We start from the raw sequence: 16,716 nt of genomic DNA on the forward strand, positions 1-16,716 counted from the left end.
AAGCAATCCTGGATGATGAGTAGGTATAATATCATGTACTCTCATCCCAGTACGGCCGGTACCTCGATAGCCATAACGATAAATATTATAATCAGATAACAGCAAAGTCAGAATAAAAATCATAACTTGTACAGTTGTGAGTGCAAAATTTATGTTTCATTTGGCAATAACATTTTTTTCGGTACTAAAACGTAGTAGTTTGATAGTTGGCTGCCCCTCCTCTCCTTCCTGAAAAATATCCTCCAAAATTACCCGAGATACTTCCAATGATTGAACCATACGTTGGACATTAACTTCAGTCAAAAATTGACGAAGCGGATGATTACTAATTTCCACTTAATCCTTGCTGCCACTATCTTCATCATCAAATCATCAATTTTCAAGTGGTGTTGTAAAATTGTCAGCAGAAATAGTCTTCCAAAGGCGATATAATTTTATGAACATTGAATCTGTAAATAAAAAATCAAACGTTAATAATTGTAAATCAATAAAAAAAGCTACTTACAAATAAAATTTTATCAACAAACTACTGTTCCCAACGCACCTCAAAATCTTGTAAAAGTCAAAAAGAATTCATCATTTTATTATTTCATTCTAAAAGTGTAATATAAAACCATTATAAAACCAATAAAAAACATGAATTGCTATCATTATAAAAAAAATACCTATAAAAGTAACAACTTACCTTTTGTGGGAACGCATGGTGAAAATTCACAAAACACGAAGATTGAATTTGATATTTTTGGTTTTATGACATTTATTTTAATTTTATTTATTTATTTATTTATTTATTCAAATGCTTTATAAATATAAATTTATAAAACACGAAGATTAAAAATGTAACCAATGAACACAATCAATATTAGATTAATTGTAATGGTGTCTAGTTTGACTTAAAATAATAAACATCTACCCTCACTTTTAAAAATGTAGTATATTCACACGAAATATAAGCGCACCTTATAGGGAAGGGAAGATATGGGTTAAAGAGTTAAATAAATAACATGATTATATTTAAATTATTAATTTTCAACAGTTGTTCAGTAGTGATAACATGTAAATTGATTTGATTTTTACGAAATCTCATAGATGGCGCTGTTTCAAATTTGTCTTTATACTACTAAATTCATTAAACTGTTTCTCTGCCCAAATTACGTAAATGACATAGTTTTTATTTTGTAAAGCTAGATAATAGCATGGCTTACTCGAAACCAACATTTAAACATGAGTCTTTAGATTGCACGCTGTCGTAGTACACGGAATATGTAAAGAAAAATAAAGGTTCACAGCTCCTCCCGCGAAGGTGATATCATGATAATATGTTTAAACTATCCTCACCCGACCTCTTAGGAATATTCATGCAAAATTTGAAGTAAATCTATGCAGTACTTTCTGAGATTAGCCCGGAAATACATACAGACAAACAGACAAACAGACAAACCGACAAACAGACAAAAATTCTAAAAACTATATTTTTGGCTTCTATATCGATTATAGATCATGGATCAAGTATTCTTTTAAAAAAATATTCAATGTACAGTTTTGACTTTCCTACGATTTTATTATATGTATAGATTACTATGGAATCGTTCTTACATTTTATATGGGCTTAATAACACTAAGATGACTATTGACGATTACATTATACAAAGGTTTAGGTGACGATAAATGGTCCTTGTATTTAAATAATAATGGCTGTAAAAGTTTACGTTATCAGACTGCCTTTTAATAACATTTATTTTTAACTTTTATTAATGTTTCTGTAATCAATGTTACGAAAAGAAAAGGATTATATTTTTGTTTGACTCATGAAGAATTACCTAATTGCCTATTGAGCAATTTTTGCACTGCCATGGCACCCACTACCGCACCTACGCCTGCGCTATCTACACCACATCATACACTCATCTAGATACTAATGTAATAAAGCTGAAGAGTTTGTTTGTTTGTTTGAACGCGCTAATTTCAGAAACTACTGGTCCGATTTAAAAAATTCGAGGAAGGCTATAGGCTATATATCATCAAGCTAAGACCAACAGAAGCGGAGCCACGCGGGTGAAACCGCAGAGCGCAGCTAGTCCTCGATACTGACCATAATGCGGCAAGCAGTTGTAGCTGGTGGAGAGCGGGCGGCAGCGGCAGCGGGGCGGCGGGGCGCGGGGCGGCGGCGGCGGCGAGGCCGACGGCGACGGCGACCACCAGCCCGCGTCCATCAGCCGGCCATGGCTGCACCCGCACCCGCACCCACGCCCGCGCTACCTATTACCACAGATAATATAATAATATCTGACACTACATTGAAAACAATTACATAATATGAATATCGGATGTGTAATTAATTTTCCCACATGTCAGATTGATGTCAATTTACAACGTAGCATAGAAGATAAACTATTTTATAAGTTGTAATACGTGTCCACCATATCATATTCTGTTTCACACTTTCATACCTCTACATATAAAAATGTTCTGTGTTTTATTACATTGATAATTAAATCCAAACCGAAACTAAACATCAAAATGAAATATGTAATAAAAAGCATCATTTTTTCTGTCCTTTTAAAACTGAAATAAAATTTTACAATTCCTTCATAGTTGTGATATAATTTAAAGAATAACTTCCAAAGTTGTAGAAATGTTACGGCACTCAACTACAGACACAATACTATTCGACTTCTCTCCCAGGCTTTGACCTTTTTGTTGGATATTCTTACTAAGTTTTATTATTTAAAATAACTTGAGATATTACCGAAGTCGGAGATAAGTTCGTAACAGTTTACTTGAAAGCACTTAGTTATATGTACCTATGGATAAAAATAAAAGATATTGTTTTGTACTAAGTGAAATCCTTTGACCATTTTGGGTTTGGCAGATAAAATTCACATTCATTACAATGATCAATTTAATTTAAGAGATTTTTGACCTATATACAGTTGTTTCGTTTCGACACCACAAGCTTATAAAGTGTACTATAATTTTATTATTAGAAACATAAAACCATTGGGCATGGCACTTGAGGCATGGCTATCGATATGTCCGTTGTCTAATGTACTATTAACGAATTGTTTTCATGCAAATACATAGAAAGCTATGTCAGATTTCTTATACTTTGTACTGACCTAGCGCAGGTGCACCGCTCCACGCCTTCGCTCACGCTATACACGCTCCCGCGACGCATCGGCTCGCTGCGTCACACGCTCGGCCACATTGTCACAACATCACAATCGCGAATACCCACCCACATCACCATACTTCAGCTTTTATAATCCACTATTGAGAACATTGTTATTTTATCTGCAAAGAAAAAAAAGAAAACACTTGATTTTCTCTAAAAATTACTTCCGCATATTAAGGCTAATTTTTTACGTGTAAAATGCGCATCACATCACTGCACAGTAATTAAAATGATTTTTTAATTATTATTGGTCTTTTTATTGCCAGTTTGCAAAATGACATTAATGGAATTTTATATTCCCGCGCTTCGTTTGAATTGGGAACATTGCCTTTTAAATAAAATATAGTAACGTGCCAGTACGTTTACATGTTTTGTTTTTAAAAAAGGTATATCTAGCCAGTATCATGAGCTAATAATCTAATAAGAATCTTTCAATGCAAAAAAAAACAACCTTTAAATTATAAGTTATACGCTATACTTATCAACTATATTTATAATTAATTTAAACTTTATTGTAGTCGCTTTTTACTGCTTCAATTTTATTCATGTTACAATAACGTAGATATTTATTGAATCAGCATTATAAATATTTAATTTCCTAATGATAGTTTCACTTGAGATAATTTAGTAGAAGAAAAAGTATACATACAACCTACTTCTGTATCACAATTTCCTAGGCTTTTAGCGTAAAACGGGAGTTAATGGCGATACATTGTCGTTATATTGCCTCTGGAACACCTGTTAGTGACACACAGGGCCATTTTAATACGTGCACCGCACGATAAGAGGGCATTAACATTTGCCATTGCTATTCTATAAACGTAGCTTTACTTTGAATTTGGAAACACGGAGGATCGGAGAATCTTTCAAATTTGAATAAAATACTGATAATATTTTATTCCTTTCCATTCGGTTTAAAAAAATAGACAAATCGTAGCTTTGTAGACAGGGAAATATACTAATAAGTATTACTGTTAGCTGTATAAAGTTCTTATTACTCATTACAATGTATTGAATGAATAATCCATTTTATCTCACAAGAATTATGAGTTACAGACCAAGATAATTAATCAGTCTGGCTGTTCTAGCATACCTTAGGTCTCCTTTCTAGACAACAGGACAGTGGCTAATTTATAGACGCCATTTGTCAAGCAAGTGACAAGTGATGTCTCTACTGGGATGTCAAATAATTTTATAGAACGAACGATCCTTTGCTTTACCTACTGATTGTCTTAGAATAGCATAAATAAGGATATTGATTCTTCCTTTCAGCGGAAAATAAATATGTGTTGTTTCTACGATGTTATATTCTTTCAATCATAAATTACTGTAATACATACATTAGTTATTGAAATAAATAAAATGATCTTTCATTCATTACATAGGCGTCCATTTGGCAATAAGACCCTGTTCGGAGACTATATAATATAATACAATAGTCAAACGCGAATAGGCGCCAAAATTACTAAATAATATATGCCGTAAAATAGTAACATCAACTTTTAGTAACAAATAAACCTACAACATCTAGAAACATTCTTATATATTATGACGTGCTAAGATAAAATATAAAAGAGTGCTAAACTTTAAACCTTTTAAGAAAATTAGGAAAAAGCTAAAGAAAATTAGCGCGGGTCCGGAAATTAAATTATTATTTCTATAACGGAAGGTAAATAGCGACCATCAGGCGTCGTTCCTGAATTTTAATAGCTGACTCGTAATGAGTGTTAAAAAAGCAAAACTGCTATAAAGGGAAGTAATTAAATTACTTTCCCGGTAATATTAAAATCCATAAATACGTTTTTTTGCAGCGGCAGAAAATACGGGGAGGTGCAGAGGTCTCGTGAGGTTATTAGTTACATTAATACCTATGAGCCTGGTAGTCTTCATTTCGCAGATCCATTAATATATTGCTTAATTTAATTTGATGAAGAATTTAAATTTAATATTAATGCTTCGAAGTGTATTTCGACAAGTCAATAAATATTTTTACAGTAAAATTTCATAATTTACTTCAAAAGAAAATCTATCGCCAATATTGCACGTGCTTTAGAATACTATTCAGGTATTTATTACAGAAAATTAATATTTTCCTTGCGAAGAGCAGATGAGAAGCTGAAGAATTTATTTATAGAGGAATAGAGTAATACTTTTAATTAACATTTTTATATTATAAGGGGATAAGCAAATGTTAAACTTGTTGAAAAGCACCTGTGTGAGGTACGTAGAAACGTTCTTAGAATCCTATTTATTTTAAGGTGCTATAAGAAGCTTTATTTATTTATTTATTTATTTATTTATTTAAATAGAAGCTTTATTCAGGACTTCGCATTATCAAATTAGAAGTATCCTGACTACCAGGAAGATATAATGTAGTAGCTTAAAATACTTATTTGTACTTGTTTATACATACATATTACAATAACCAATATTGAATAGATCGTATTGAATGATAAATAAGATGAAAGTTTCTCAAGTGCTTGATGTCTATCGTTATATTAGATTTATGGTTATTAAAGCAGATATAGGTTAAGGATGGGGCGTCGGGTTTTGTATAGGGACGTTTTGATGGCCCATAACGTTGTATTATTAAAATTAATTACGTTCATCGCTACTTGGGATTCCGTATGGATAGTCGCATAAAACATATGGCTCTGGACATTAAATGTTATGTGATGTGAAATGATGGATTTATACATTGTAAGAAGTCATATCGAAGAAATCGATTGTTGTAGTTATTAACAAGAACTTTAATTAATGTGACATAGCATAATCCATACTAATATTATAAATGCGAAAGTAACTCTGTCTATCTGTTACTCAATCTCGCCTAAACTACTGAACCAATTTGCATGAAATTTGGTATGGAGATATTTTGATACCCGAGAAAGGACATAGGCTACCTTTTATTGCGAAATATGTACCACGGGCGAAGCCGGGGCGGACCTCTAGTATGAAATATAGGAAAAAGTTTAAAATGCACATAATATTGTTGTCTCATCTAAATGTCACATGGTTTAGGTCTCCTGAACCCCATTTCTTATTGCACATTTTGTATGCTTTTCTAGATGTTGTCTAATAATGTTGATCATTTCGAAAATAAATAAATAAAATAAAAAATATGTCGATATTATTTCTCTTCCCTCTTAACTTGGCAACTAGTTACTAGGCCCTTCACGAACTCAGCTCAATGATCGAATTGGTTCACCTTTTTATGACACGAAGTGTCATAAGGGATATCTCGTCATCTATCAAGATTTGCTCAATATCATGACCAATGTTATTGTTATTAGTCTATAACAAATAGGTACATCTGAACCAGTTTGCATGAAATTTGGTAAAGAGATATTTTGATACCTGAGAAAGGACATAGGCTACTTTTTACCCCGGGAAATAAGATAGGTTTTATCCCGGAAATCCCACGGGAACGGGAACTATGCGGGTTTTTCTTTGACTGCGACTGCGGGCGAAGCTGCGGGTGGAAAGCAAGTATATTTATAGGCCAAAAATGTTCCAATACTAAATACAATACAGCTTCGACTCGTAGGTAACCTTTAACTAAGAAAACTAATCTAAATCTAGTGTACATTTCATCACTATTATCACAGACTTCATACGTGTCTATGCTTAATAAGAAAGAAGGTCGTGTCTAGTAAAAGGCCGTCTACATTTCGTAACATAAAACCCACGTCGAATTAAATAGGGGCATATAAAAGTTAGTACACATAAATAGCAGGCGTGGCTGTCCCGCCCCACCTGAACAATACAATACCACTTTCACGAATGTTTTGATCATAAACATTGCTTGTTTGATTTCATTATCGTTTAGCAATTCGGTAACAAGAAATTTTCATTACTGTCTCATTGTTCAAGAGTTATCATTAATTAACGCATGTAATTCGTTTGTCTTCAGTTTCTACATAATAAATTCAGTAGGTTAATCATAATCGAGACGAAGTTTTTTAGTATTCGGTATTCATTAAAAAGCTGCTTTATTAGCGCTTGTGAATAACTTCAATTAAACCTGCACGACCCTTACGTAAATACGTAACTAAAAAAAACGAAACATAAATAAATAAATATTAGACTGTAAGCTAGTATGTTGTCTCATCCTATTTGTTTATTTTAATTCCTGTCTCATAATCATAAAATGTCTGGAATTGACGGTCTCAAAGTTGACAAAGGCAAGACTACCTACCTGTCAGTTAAGATTAGTTTATTGAAACATTGCAAGACATGTCTTGCAGACATCACGTGCAATCTTTGCAACAAATTTATAGCATATCTATTTAAAGTTTCTCTTTGATGTGCATAGCTCGTGTATTAGAATACGAGGCACATATTTAATAACGTACAGGGATTGTAATAATCATTCGAATGTCACCTCTACATTGTATGACAAATATTTAAGTTTCAATATATTTTCCGATCACGGCTTCTGCATATGCCAGCGTAAAATCTATCGCTTCCGCATCAACGCTCGTTCTACGCTGAGATTTCAGCATTTTCAACTTGCCTGCAAATATATTATATTATGAAGGTTACCGCGACGCAGTTTTAGCATAAAAGCTTTTGTGCTCTACCTGCAAAATATTACACTAATGTAAGAGCGCTAACTGTACTTAATGTTTATTTAACTAATACTGATATTTTATACTTAAAAATAAACGAAATATATTTGTATCATAAAGTACTACAGTGAAAATTAATTAGACTACGTATTGGTACGCATCGCGTATTGGTTTCATATAAAACGTGTCCTCTTTGTCTTTGTCACATTAAATACTCAGAATTACATTTAATCAAACTGAAATTCGTAATTAATAATTATCATTATATTTTCGGTAAAACTACGTGCAGAATAATAAATTTATAATCGCCGTTTCAATATTGTGTTATACGCGTCTGACTCAAAGAGCTCTTTAGGTACCCGTACATACGAGTTAAATAAAAACTTTAATACATAAAAAAAAGACGTGTGGCACTCGGGGACTGCCGCGGTAAAGCTATTGCATGCTATGCCTTCAAGCCACACCTCCGCGCCCGTCGGAGTGGGGAGCGTGAGGTTTTTCGTTACGCAATTTCTGGATTCGGTCCCCGCGCTCAAGGCCCGCGATATGCAATAGCTTAAAAATAGATATGAACATTATTTTGCATTGTAGGTATTATTATTGAAAGAAGAGCTTAATATGAGCTCCGTCACGCTGGAACCCGCTTTAAAAAAAACCTTACTTTTTTTCAGCCTATTTTACCTACAAACGATGCTAATAAATGTAGTATAGGTCAATTTTTTGTAGTCTTATTAGTTACTTAGAAAACATCATTGATATCGTTCGAAGTAAAAAATATAAATAATAGCGTGTTGATTAGTTTTGGAATGGGTTCCAAATTGATTGTAGTTTATTGTAGTGGCAAGAAAATTCTTTATTTGCGTTGTTTTATCTCAAATTATTGCAAGAAGGTCACAATAACAAGATTTAAAAAAATAAATAACACTTGTTCAAAAACTACAAACGATGCCAATAAATGTAGTATAGGTCAATTTTTTGTAGTCTTATTAGTTACTTAGAAAACATCATTGATATCGTTCGAAGTAAAAAATATAAATAATAGCGTGTTGATTAGTTTTGGAATGGGTTCCAAATTGATTGTAGTTTATTGTAGTGGCAAGAAAATTATTTATTTGCGTTGTTTTATCTCAAATTATTGCAAGAAGGTCACAATAACAAGATTTAAAAAAATAAATAACACTTGTTCAAAAACTACAAACGATGCCAATAAATGTAGTATAGGTCAATTTTTTGTAGTCTTATTAGTTACTTAGAAAACATCATTGATATCGTTCGAAGTAAAAAATATAAATAATAGCGTGTTGATTAGTTTTGGAATGGGTTCCAAATTGATTGTAGTTTATTGTAGTGGCAAGAAAATTCTTTATTTGCGTTGTTTTATCTCAAATTATTGCAAGAAGGTCACAATAACGAGATTTTAAAAAATAAATAACACTTGTTCAAAAACTACAAACGCTCTTTAAAAAAACCTTGCTTTTTTTCAGCCTATTTTACCTACAAACGATGCTAATAAATGTAGTATAGGTCAATTTTTTGTAGTCTTATTAGTTACTTAGAAAACATCATTGATATCGTTCGAAGTAAAAAATATAAATAATAGCGTGTTGATTAGTTTTGGAATGGGTTCCAAATTGATTGTAGTTTATTGTAGTGGCAAGAAAATTCTTTATTTGCGTTGTTTTATCTCAAATTATTGCAAGAAGGTCACAATAACAAGATTTAAAAAAATAAATAACACTTGTTCAAAAACTACAAACGATGCCAATAAATGTAGTATAGGTCAATTTTTTGTAGTCTTATTAGTTACTTAGAAAACATCATTGATATCGTTCGAAGTAAAAAATATAAATAATAGCGTGTTGATTAGTTTTGGAATGGGTTCCAAATTGATTGTAGTTTATTGTAGTGGCAAGAAAATTATTTATTTGCGTTGTTTTATCTCAAATTATTGCAAGAAGGTCACAATAACAAGATTTAAAAAAATAAATAACACTTGTTCAAAAACTACAAACGATGCCAATAAATGTAGTATAGGTCAATTTTTTGTAGTCTTATTAGTTACTTAGAAAACATCATTGATATCGTTCGAAGTAAAAAATATAAATACAAATAGCGTGTTGATTAGTTTTGGAATGGGTTCCAAATTGATTGTAGTTTATTGTAGTGGCAAGAAAATTCTTTATTTGCGTTGTTTTATCTCAAATTATTGCAAGAAGGTCACAATAACAAGATTTTAAAAAATAAATAACACTTGTTCAAAAACTACAAACGATGCCAATAAATGTAGTATAGGTCAATTTTTTGTAGTCTTATTAGTTACTTAGAAAACATCATTGATATCGTTCGAAGTAAAAAATATAAATAATAGCGTGTTGATTAGTTTTGGAATGGGTTCCAAATTGATTGTAGTTTATCCACGGATTGTTTATTGGCACACTTAACTTAAAATCCGGATCACATTTTCGATCGAAAATCTGCAGATATTAGATTGGATTGAATATTAATTTCGGCCGTAAGTAACTAATAAGACTACAACAAATTGACCTATACTACATTCATCAGCATCGTTTGTAGATAAAAATAAATAAAAAGAAATATTTTTTTGCTCTTGAATCACTATAAACGCAGTATAAGGCTTTCGATGAACCAATTTTTAGTCTTCAAAAAGCTCTACAGTTTATAAAATCGTTTGTGGTATACGATTCTTCAACTGTATCGTAGCTGTTGTTAAAAATACTAACAATTACTCTCTGATTATTGATTAACAATTTTCAATTATCAAAAAGTTTTACACTTTCAGAAATTATAATTAAAAATTCAACTCATTTGCAGCTCAAGTTTTCAATACTTACGAAAGTCCGTGTATAGTTGGCTGTCATTATTTTTTAATACGAAAAACAGCACATACTTGAAAGTCCAACGATTTTGAATTTATATTTTGAGGTATAATCGATGCTACATTTACTGTAGGCACTATAGTAACTGTAAACTTGTGTACGCACGCTTATATTTAATCGGTAATGTCCATATACATATAAAGGTATGCTGTCGGAAGACAAACTGTGAAACTACGAACGATTTCCTTTTCTATTTTCTAACGTCTTAAAATGTATCACTCTATCAAACACTAAGTAGATTTATTCATTCGCACTTATAATCAGTAATAAGCAAGACATACAAATATAAAGGTACTGTGACAATTGTTCATATCGTTTGTAGTTTTTATGCCAGTGTCATTTTATTATACCACTACAATTTGGCTAGTTTTATCTGATTTTTCTTGAAGTTATTTTAGAGGATAAATTATTTTACCAGTACTACAATAAACGATAAATGACAATATTAATTCCAATTTTTTATATTGCACTATTTTGAGTTTTTTTTCGTTTCGGATGGAATTTATCCATTATTTCATTTTAATTACTTTTGTCGTCTCAGCAGTTTCGGATTATTAAGTGACTTTGTAACATTGAACAGCAAACTACTGAACATTAAAGATATCCAACTCTTTTTTTTTTTAACATATATCATGTGCAATTTAATGTACACTAAATTACGAAACTCCCACACGCATACACAAACACGCACGTGTGCGAAGATGTATGTATGAGCATGAATATTTTTTTTTCTAAAACTACAAACGACACGAAATCCAAGGCTCATAATTGTTTTGAATATATTAACTTATTGAACACTAAATTTTTTGTTTTTTATTGCTTACAGGGGTTCAGCAGCCACTACAAACATATGAGTTTAGCTACAATCAACTACATTGTTTGTAGTTTTTGAACAAGTGTTATTTATTTTTTAAAATCTCGTTATTGTGACCTTCTTGCAATAATTTGAGATGAAACAACGCAAATAAAAAATTTTCTTGCCACTACAATAAACTACAATCAATTTGGAACCCATTCCAAAACTAATCAACACGCTATTATTTATATTTTTTACTTCGAACGATATCAATGATGTTTTCTAAGTAACTAATAAGACTACAAAAAATTGACCTATACTACATTTATTGGCATCGTTTGTAGTTTTTGAACAAGTGTTATTTATTTTTTTAAATCTTGTTATTGTGACCTTCTTGCAATAATTTGAGATAAAACAACGCAAATAAATAATTTTCTTGCCACTACAATAAACTACAATCAATTTGGAACCCATTCCAAAACTAATCAACACGCTATTATTTATATTTTTTACTTCGAACGATATCAATGATGTTTTCTAAGTAACTAATAAGACTACAAAAAATTGACCTATACTACATTTATTGGCATCGTTTGTAGTTTTTGAACAAGTGTTATTTATTTTTTTAAATCTTGTTATTGTGACCTTCTTGCAATAATTTGAGATAAAACAACGCAAATAAAGAATTTTCTTGCCACTACAATAAACTACAATCAATTTGGAACCCATTCCAAAACTAATCAACACGCTATTATTTATATTTTTTACTTCGAACGATATCAATGATGTTTTCTAAGTAACTAATAAGACTACAAAAAATTGACCTATACTACATTTATTAGCATCGTTTGTAGGTAAAATAGGCTGAAAAAAAGTAAGGTTTTTTTTAAAGCGGGTTCCAGCGTGACGGAGCTCTTAATATGATTTTAATTACGAACTCTGGCAAGTCATTGCATTAGTCTAAAATTAGAGTGAAGAGTTTGATAAATGACTTCCGTAATTCATATAGTTTCTCCACTAAGTTACTATTAATCTACCCTACATTAATTACTATTTGCTGATTTCATATTCTGTGATTCATGGTTATCCTCTTATTCAAGCTTTTGTTGTACGAATCAATAAAACAGTGTTATTTTTATAGTAACACTAGCTTCCGCCCGCGACTCCGTCCGCGCGGAAAAATTAAGATTTATTTATTTCTACGTATTTTTCCGGGATAAAAAGTATCCTATTTTATGCCCAGGATAATAAGGTATAATTATACCAAGTTTCATCGAAATCGAATCGTTAGTTTTTACGTGATGCCTTCACATACAGACAGACAGACAGACAGACAAAAATTTTTTTAATCACATATTTGGGCTTGGTATCGATCCAGTAACACCCCCTGCTATTTATTTTTTCAATATTTTCAATGTACAGAATTGACCCTTCTACAGATTTATTATATGTATAAGTAGATTAGTTTTAAAAGCAAATAATCTGTAAATATCTAGCGACACTATCCGATAGAAATCTATTATTGCGAATAACGTAGTCATTCCGTATCAAAGAAATGGAAATATAAAATATGCAGAAACGTAAACAATATTCTGGGTTAGGCGTAGGCCGCTGTCACGCTTGAAGATTCAAAACCCCACTTAGGTGTCATCCATGAAATAACACATCCAGTATATTGTGTTCTATTTACATATAATAACCTGAATTCTCCGTTTTGCATGACAAGGGGAAAACACCTCTGAACAATAATTTGGGACAGGTATATGAGCCCATTAAAGTCAGAACGGATGACGTAATTAATTTGTGTTTTCAAAGTTTCAAATGTATTAACTCGGAACATAATATAACCTTATAAATAAAGGCGTTGTTAAAAAAAATCCTTCGATATGCCTTTTTGAGTTTGTACGTCACTTATTATACTTACATAACATTCTAACCGTTATAAATAAGAAAATTATTGAACCGATGGTTGTTTTGAACTCAATTCTTTATTAGGGCAACCTTGTTATCTCAACAGATAATCACACATTAAAACAGTATGAAATACATTAAATATTTCAACCAACACAATCACCATTGAACTAATAGAAGAATCTGGGTCAGAATTGTTTTCAAACAGTACGCCTAACAAACGGGGGCGTTATATCTTTGTGTTGACGTTTGTTGCAAATCTGTTTAAAATGGAATACACAACTCCAAGTCTGAAATCAGAATACATTTATTTCGATTGCCGCGGGCACGCTTCCAATCGGACCGCGATATCATCGCAATTTTATCACAACTTTCCTCGATGACTATGAAGCAGTCATCCCTCCACTGGGACACCTATTTCTATTTATTCAGTTCGCAATACATCTTATTTTGTCGCCAGTCCTCGCCCCCGTCCGCGCTATCTAGGACGATAATCCCATTTCCCGCTAAAAGAAAAGATTTGTAGCCAACGACGGAGTTATACTATTTACAAAGACATATCGGAGGAAATAATTCATACTCCCTGAGAATGATAGGCACTTATAACGCGCGTGATTGGAAATCATATTATTGGGATGACTTGGTAAAGTAATAAAGTTGAAGGTTTGGGGTACAAAATATATTGGCTTTATATTCATTTATAATATGAGAAAATCGAGCAAAGCTCCATGTAAAGATATGACCATTAAGCAATTTGATAGGCAATTATAGCCACTGCTGGTGAGGGTGTATATACCATATATCTACTAAATGTCTGCTGCCTAGTGATACAAAATTGAATGTACATTGATTCCTTAGGCGTTAGATTCAGAACGTTTCGTGTTTGTAGAGATCGGTTCAACAGATTTTGAAGCGCCAGCCGATGTCGGTACGACGCGCCATTGAGTTGTATTTCCACTTAATAAAGTTCAAATGAACCGAACCGAATGTTCATTGCAAAGTAGACTACGCTCTTTTGCAGAAAATCTATATTGGGAATTGTAATGGCGAATTTTCGCCCACTGCGATCACATTTTATGACTAAAGGTAATTGGCACGATTTAAATAGCTACATTAGAGTATACCATTAAAACAACTTTTAAACGCTGAAATATATGAAGAATTGTTAATGATGAACCTGAATAATTGAATTCAGAAATTTGTGATAGGTGTACGTAAAATAATAACTTTATAAGAAAATGTATTTTCAATCTACATAATATCATACTTTACATCATATGAATTTCCCATTAACTTCACGAAAGTAAATAATAAAATATGCAAAGCGCGGTTAAGATGAACGTTAGTTAAAACAAAAGCGTAATTACACGAAGATAAAACGCTAAATTAAATTTCCACTTTGTAAACAAAGTTATATAAAACAGGATGATGCCTCACATGAATCAGTGTTTACCATGTAAATACTTTGCACGCTATGTAATTTCTAACAAGCCATCCTGCGATATAAACTAATTTAATATTTAAAATTAAACGCAACAGGGTCGTGTGCGGCGCTCGTTAGAGCATTAAGCGTTGACAGTTGGTCGTATAATCAGCAAAGTATGTCGTAATATTCTAAAGTCTTTATTGTGCAGTAGGCGGCTGTCATTTTCGCTCTACATTCTTGTGCCGTATACTTAACCCTACGACAAGCCACGGAAAGCCATTACTATTTCCCTTTTGCGCCTTTTTCACTTACCTTTGTGGTGTGGGAATGATTTTAAAATGCGTGGATTTGATAGCTCGATGTTTTTGTGCATTTGTGATGTAGAGCTGTTATCCAATGATGTTCTTTTTGAGGGACGTATTAGTTTAATGTAACTTATAGACAAAGTAAAGCTTTTCATGATATATTTTATTGTATAAAATATTAAATCCACACTCTTCTTTCTTTATACTTTTCATCAGGTGGTAGCAAAAGAAATTGAATAAGTAAGAAGATAAAAATGTATGCTAATTAATAGGAAGATGAATAAAACAAGTACTTACTTATTGAGATATTTTATACGTTATTTTCACTGACCCATGTTTGTAGGTCAGTAATTAAATTGTTTGTTAATTTTCATTATAATATTAACGAAAGTACGGCATTATTATGTAACAAGCTTTTGATATTGGCTTTATAAATGCTGGAAAATTAATCACAAGCACAGCATGGATAAGTAATCGAATGAGTTTATTAAAATGAGAAAATTTAAGGTATAAATAATATTTTAAAATTCAAGCGTATTACGTGAACATTACACATTAAAAGAACTAAAGGACTTTCTTGCTTTTTTTTATTATTGCATAATAAGTCTACGCAAAGTTAGAGACAATTTTTAATATTTTTTAGTGAAATCCCTAATTTCTTTCAACTCCATCGCATCGATAGCTTTCAAAGCTAGTACTTAACTGATCGAGCTTGAACGCCATAGGGCTGAAATCTCGGTCAAGTTCGTACACAGGGAAATCGTTAAGCTGAGTTAGCATTTATTTGCAAAAGAGCCTATAACGATATTGCTGAGATAACGTTAAATTCCTAAATATCTTCATTTACTGAAAATTGTTTTCGTAATTGGGAAAACAACGGTGATAAAATTGAAATCTAAAATTATTATACTAACCTACTAATTTCATATATGTATAGCAAGTCGATTCAATCGACAAGACAATAATATATAGAATAGTACACGGATGTTGATTTCGTCCTTAAAATACAGCAATTAATAGAAAATTCTGCTGTTATTTTTTAAAGAGTTTTCTTTGGAGATAAATCATAGCAACACCGTTTAGGTAAACGTGAATGCCAGCCACTTCTTTAACTTCCGAAAACGAAAAAAGCTAAAATGTTCTCCATAAATGTTTTGAATTTATTAATTTTAGTTTACCTGCTGCTATTTCAGAAAATAAAAAGAGCATCTAGATTTACGACAAACAGCCATTTACCTACGTGCCTTTGTGAAAAATACTACCTCCGTGAAATGTGTTCATTTAAACATACCTTGGCTCTTTAATTACTGGAGGGCGATTTGAAAGATAAGTGCCGAAGCGACCTCATTTTCAAGACGTTCTTCAGATGCTGCTATGCAAGCATCCAACCTTGAATCTTTATGACATGACGTTAAGAGCTCTCGTTAATAGAATTGTATCTGTGATGATCGCTTATTGGAATTGCCAATCTCTTAAAGTGGCGAGGTAACTTGAGAAATAATAACAGACATGATATAATAAATGACACCTACTAGCACACTTCTTAAAACTTATTGAAAATTACTTAGCGAAATAACAGTAACATTTACATCAGTTCTCAATGTATTTTCAAAGTAGGACTCAAATTATAGTTTC

General features: G+C 31.9%; 1 protein-coding gene across 3 annotated transcripts in view; it reads right to left on the reverse strand.

Annotated features, from left to right (window-relative positions):
* The window catches only part of LOC149901206 (monocarboxylate transporter 4-like), a 49,364-nt gene that overhangs the window by 19,728 nt on the left and 12,920 nt on the right, over positions 1-16,716 (reverse strand). For all 3 annotated transcript variants that reach the window (XM_090111879.1, XM_090111880.1, XM_090111878.1), the window contains exons 2-3: positions 3,120-3,294; positions 2,093-2,259 (exon numbers count right to left, since the gene is read on the reverse strand). In XM_090111879.1, the coding sequence (XP_089968005.1) occupies positions 2,093-2,213 (121 nt within the window). In that variant the 5' untranslated portion in view covers positions 2,214-2,259; positions 3,120-3,294. The remainder of the gene's footprint in view (positions 1-2,092; positions 2,260-3,119; positions 3,295-16,716) is intronic.

The sequence above is a fragment of the Colias eurytheme genome, chromosome 17, assembly GCF_061535395.1.
Source record: "Colias eurytheme isolate Ceu_HAF_F1 chromosome 17, ilColEury1 Martin Lab GWU primary, whole genome shotgun sequence".
Classification (NCBI taxonomy): Eukaryota; Metazoa; Arthropoda; class Insecta; order Lepidoptera; family Pieridae; genus Colias; species Colias eurytheme.